This window comes from Bombus bifarius, unplaced genomic scaffold (assembly GCF_011952205.1).
Source record: "Bombus bifarius isolate JDL3187 unplaced genomic scaffold, Bbif_JDL3187 scf7180000010271, whole genome shotgun sequence".
NCBI classification, from domain to species: domain Eukaryota; kingdom Metazoa; phylum Arthropoda; class Insecta; order Hymenoptera; family Apidae; genus Bombus; species Bombus bifarius.
In genome coordinates this window covers 5,101,508-5,107,664 of record NW_022885586.1, presented here as the reverse complement: position 1 = coordinate 5,107,664, position 6,157 = coordinate 5,101,508, and the positions used below count along the sequence as shown (strand labels likewise).

The 6,157-nt window shown below is 39.7% G+C and overlaps 1 protein-coding gene across 5 annotated transcripts in view; it reads right to left on the bottom strand.

The window, feature by feature from the left end:
- Positions 1-513: 513 nt before the first annotated feature.
- The window catches only part of LOC117216327 (probable nuclear hormone receptor HR38), a 41,828-nt gene continuing 36,184 nt past the window's right edge, over positions 514-6,157 (bottom strand). For all 5 annotated transcript variants that reach the window (XM_033462954.1, XM_033462952.1, XM_033462951.1 and 2 more), the window contains exon 8: positions 514-5,868. In XM_033462954.1, the coding sequence (XP_033318845.1) occupies positions 5,612-5,868 (257 nt within the window). In that variant the 3' untranslated portion in view covers positions 514-5,611. The remainder of the gene's footprint in view (positions 5,869-6,157) is intronic.

Sequence of the window (6,157 nt, the reverse complement as noted above, 5' to 3'; positions counted from 1 at the left end):
ATCAGGTAAACATTGGGGAAACCGTGAATCAGTCAACATATCTGTACTTGATCTACAACTACAGGTCAGTCGACATCTCTAGATTCGATCTATGACTACAGATTAGTCATCATCTCTGCACTGGGTTCACTACTTTAACTTAGCAACATTTCTTTACCGGGTTTGTAGCCGTCAATCATTCACATACTTAACTTATACCTTACGCATCAGCGTAGCTATCTTCTTTAGAAAATTGTTGGAAATATATACTATCTTTGAACTGTTAATCAAGCATTATACTCATTAGACTATCTCTATTATCCTAATCGAAATAGGGGATCGATCTGTTCGTGACGTCGATTATTCTAATCGTAACGGGAATTTACGACTTCCGTTGACGCGCTTCCTCGCGATCGCGTCTCCCCGCGACTGGTCGATAAAACAATCTGTTTCATTTTTTGTGAAACTAATAAAGAGTTACACTGCTGTCATAGACACGTCAGGATACTGACACGAAAGAAGAAAGGGCGTCGGTTATTTTCATAGATTTAATGAAACGATATACAGAATACATTTGCTTTCGTAATGCATCGCAACGCATCGTCCGCGTGCCTTACCATCTATATCACATATCAATTTTTCTTTTATTTATAAAATATAATGGTCGCAATATATGTGTTTTTGTATTCTCACATCATGCCTTTAAATTGCTTTCTCATTTGCATATCGAAAGTATATATAATATATATATATTTATTTATTTATTTATATTTATATTACTTCATTATATTTATATATTTATAAGTATATATATAATAATTATATATTATATCATTTTATATTATATTATATTATATATATATATATATAATAATTAACCAAGCGAGAGAGAGGGACTGTGTGTATGTGTGACTCGGCACAGAATTACAGCGAATCAGGTAAAACATCTTTAATTAGAATACTTTACAAATTTTTAGTAGAACGATGTTAACGTGTTGCTAAATATCGACGGTCGTAGGGGTGAAAAGGCCGGTGGTCGGGAAACTTCCCTTGCAATTCCTTTTATTGTCGTTGTGAACAAATTGCAAGGAGAACACAAATTGTACTTGATTAAATAATCGGCGAATTATCGATCGATTTCAATAATTCGCACCTCCTTTTCAATTGTACGGCCGTCAATACATATCGATTTTACATATCGACATTATCGATCGACATTATTTTATTCTTTACCTCCTTTTTCTTTTTCCTTCTTTTTTATTTCCTTCCCCTTCTGCTTGTTACCCCTCCTCGTTCTCTGATTTTTTTTTCTTACAAATCCTTCCAACATGCTCGATGACCGACAGAGATTTCGACCAACATATCACGCGGATACATTCGACGTGTGTAAATTTGTTTGTTTGCTTTCAGTGCAACGTCTACCACTTCCGATGTGTACTTTGTATTTGTGCATGTAGTGTATATGGGTGTATCCGCAGATATTCGTACGGCAGAGTACAGATCGATCGTTGTAGAAACGTCCGTACGAAAACGAGAGTTTGTCACGTTTTATTTCTTTTCATTTATTTTTTCTATTCTTCTTTTTCGTATGACTTCATAAAACTTGATCTGGGACAGAAAACGATACAACGCACGATAGCAAACATGGAAAAGTTCTATCTTATATTTTGGACGGAAAGGGAACGAATTTCGATTTCGAACTCCTTACAAACGCTGTGATTTCCACATGGAAGGTCGAACGTACCACATTACAACATTCAATTTTATTTTATCAAAGAAAAAGAACGACAAACTCAATAAAAAAAAATTAAATCATCCGTTGATTGAACATTTATTGTTACATCGAGGGAAGAGGATAAAGTACACCTAATGGAATTGGCCTTTGTTCATTTTACAGCGATGACAATTAATCGATAACAACAATACTTGAGATGATTTCGTTTTTCATTCGAGATATTTCTACGTTCGAACGATCCGAGATCCCTTGTTCTCCGCTTTAGTTTATTTCATTCTTATATCCCTCCTCGCTTCGTTTCTTTTCTTTTTTTTTTGTTTTTGTTTTATATAAGATTTTAAAACTTTTTCTTTATCTCTTTTTCTTGTAACGCTTTCCGCTAAATCGGGAAAGGTGCACGCGCAATTTACATGTCGTAGCATCGTAAAAAATAATACAACGCTAATCAGCGTTGAGTCCAGGAAAGATTTGGCGGAATCGTAATCGGAGCACGTCAATCACGAGTTAAATTGTTTCTACTCCAATAGGGGATTAGAAACAGGTCGCGATGCTTCCTTTAATTTTCTTAAGTAATAGGAACAAAAATATTCTTCCCCTCTATTATATGAGCGAGGCAAGAAACTTAAGAATTCTCGAATTCATTAAGCGTTCGTTAATCACAATTAGCCTAATAGCACCGTTTAATTTGACGAATTCCATCAGCCTCTAAATCTCTTCTGGACTCGATGCGCTCTATACACACACGATGGAAACGTACGGATTTTGTTCTTGTGTCATATAATCCAAAAACGGGAATCAATTATTAATACGTGCTGCTAGAAAGGGAGCATTATACTTAATTGAAAATTCAATATTACACAGTGGTCGGTCGAAGATATGACGAATTAGATAATAAACGAAACCGTTCGTTTCCACGGCGTTATCCTAATTTTCATTCGAAAAGAGAACTCAAAGTGACGTGTCCCCTTTTCGGATACTTGTACCTTGCTTTCTTGCCGGGCATATGTTGTTCTCGTTTCACCGAACACCTGCGATCGTATCCATCCGCAAACGTTTCCACACACGCGGCCAATGCCAATGAAGCTCGTTTGCACAGAGAAAAGCGTTGTTGATGTTGACACTCACAACTTAATCGCGAGTGCAGGCTTGAAAATTGAATTACGTCTGCTCGAGTACCGTTTAATGAAGCTCGACGTTAATTACTCCTTTCTCCGTGTACTCTTCCGTAACGAGAGACCGCTAAACGGAAGCTCTTATATGGCTAGCAATCGATAACTCTTGCACAAGAAATAGTACCGAATAAACAACGAATCGAGAAATAATATATAAAATACGAAAGAAAGAGTGGGAGATGATGAAACTCGACTTTTATGAAAAAACTACGATTGCGTAGAAATCAAAGAAAATGAATCGAGACGATTCAGCCAGTGGTCGAACTCGAATCCTCTCTGTTTCTTTATAAAGCGTGGAACATTTGCGGATACACACAGCGAGTAGAGAGTAACGTATACACACGTAATTATTTTATACCTATTGTGCACATATATGTATCGTTAACGTGTTTTCCTGCCTCTGTTTAAGTTAGAAGAACCACATGGCGATCGCCACGCGGACCGTGTCTTTCTGAAATTAGGTGTACTAAGATTAATGTTGCGATTTAAACGCTGTATCGGTTGGATCGGTTTACTGGGTTGTACTTTTACGTTGACAAGTAACATACACACAAAAGAGGAAAGTATTGTTGCCGAACAATTAGGATGGCCATTTTCAACGGGCCATGCTGGAAATATTACGCCAACTTAACCATCAACGATTCCTTGATATAGCGATTTTAATCTTCCATGAAATTCATCATGGGTCCCCTCCGGTTTCTTTGGATCGTGCGTCAATGCAATCCAGTCTAGGGTTGATTATTTCTTTTACATCCAAAGGAGACGTTTTTGTTATCCTGGTGATATATTGCAGCGGCGAAGAGTGCTTAACGTCGACGATGTTTCTTACGCATTTAGCAAGTTATGGTAACACAAGGTGGTGGTAAGAAGGTAGCGGATGGTAACAGCGGTAGCAGCGACAGTAACGCCATAAAATCGTAACATTAGCGGTAAGTAGTAGTTAAGTAATAGTAATTAATAAGTAGCAAGTAATAGTATAAGTAGTAGTAGCGGCGCGGTATACGTATAAATAGGACTGTCTACGTTAGTTTGATTAAAAATAAATGTCATAACGTAATAGGTAACTTTATGCCGGACCCGTAACGAAGCCACTGTTCATTGCTGATCGGTCGCGATCGAAATAACGCTATGCACTTATATTCAGTTCCTCTCATGCTCGTCCAGATGGATCGTGCAGCCGATCGGCTACGTTCGGGTCCTACTTCATTCTTCTTCTCCCTTAGCTGTCTAAAATCACATTAACGCAAGAATAGTGGTAATTATTTTGAGCCGAGCGGATCTCGACCACGTGACTTGGAAGACACTCACACGTTTTCAATGATACTAAATTCCATGCGATCGAGGGTCAGGAGGGGATAACAGAGCACCGATTAGCCTCGGATCGATGAAGCTAGTAAGCCAAAGGACACGAGTTTCGCATGAATACGAGCACAGGGAATCAGGAAACAAGGAAACAAGGATTTTCTACCAATAATTCATTTTAGCATCATCGCGACGTTCGAGTGTGATCACAGTCACGATCTACGTACACCTAAACTATCAACACGGAAGAGCGAGATTGATTTAGAAGTGGGACAAAAGGTAGATGGAGGAATATTAATTACTAACATAATCTGTGATAATCTACTTGTCTCCGCTCTTCCGTCGTTGCTCTGATATGTTGCGAATCGTCAATGCGTTCTCTCTTCTTTCTCCTCGACGAGTAATAAGTACATTTTTGTTCACCAAAAGAAGAGATATTCGTCCCGATTGGGCGGATCGTCGGGGGCAATCGATGCAGCATGAGCAATGAAAGAAACGTAGCGACTTTGTTCGTTGACGTAGCGACTTATACATGTATAAAGTAGGTAGAAAAGTGATAAAAATTCATGTGTATGTGTACGTATAAGATGTGTGTAACGAGTACTGTATACCTTTTCTTTCTTCTTTTTTTTTTTTTCGTTTCATTTGTGCATGTTTGCGAGAAATAGCGTAGCATTTAGAATTATCAATTGATAAAACACTCCGTGATTAATCTTCCGCATGCCACTGCTCTTTTCGTCAGCTATAAACGCATAGTAAAACGTTAGATCCTCTTACGAAAGGGGAAATCTACCGTTTGTTTCACTGTCATTTCTCCGTGGGCCCCGATAATCCGCCAAGAAACCGAGTTCACCTTTGTTACATGGTTCTCGATACTTTCGATAGCAAGAATAGTTGTTACATCGTACAGTGTTAAAATAGTAATAGCAGTAATAATAGTAGTAACAATAGTAACAGTTGTCAGGTCGAGCACTCGCGTCTGCTCGCTGACACATCACGAAGACATGCGCCCCGCTCATCCACCCGTCTCTCATCCATACACGCACAGGGAACTTTGTCTTAAATTTAGCGACAAACCACGTCTTCCGGCTCGTCCATTCGCGCGTACATTCACTCCAATGTACACTTGCACGATACTCGATCGCATGCACGCATCTATTCGCTAAAACATCTAAACGACGAGTCAGCCTCGAGACAAACAGTCTCGACAGAATTCATCGAGCTGACTGCCGTGGTATACGACGATTCATGCGTCGACACTCGTGTGAAAACCATGTGAGGGTACACGCAAGAAGATAGTAGAACCTACGTATACGTATAAGAACTAAGGAAACTTAATCGAGTAGGTACGCAACCGCACAAGATCTCAAGAGTAAATTGTTCTACGCGAAGATAAAGCCTTAGGCTTGGCTCGAGAAGGCGATTAGAACGGTAGACTACCGACGAACATCGTCTCGATCATTGGTGGCGCCGGGACCAGATCCTCCAGTTTCAGGTAAAAGATACGCTGGAGCCCTTGCACTGACAGACTCCTCAGTTCCGGTAGTTTACCTAACAAACGGGACAGATAGTGCGCTTTCCTCTGCGCTTCGGCGTTATAGGTGACATGGTCTCGAAGGGACGAGATTATTTTCGACTGTAGTTGTTCCATGCGATGAGGTTCCTTCAGGCCGTACCTTGCTGTAATTTTAAGCAGAGAAACATACGCGTTTTTTATCAATCGATCCAATTTCAATCACTCGATGGACATAGGGATGAACCGGTTTGTAACGAAAATGACTAGATTTCCAGATTCGCTAGACAATTTAAACGGGAAGGGAAGCCGATGTTGCGTGCAATCGTAATTCTACGACGTCGTTGAATTGGCCGAAAAGGAGCACGCACATGCAACTCGCGAGGAAAATCGCGTCGACGTATCGCGTGCAATAGACACGAACGATGGCGGTTTCTTTTCGTCGTCGCATCAATA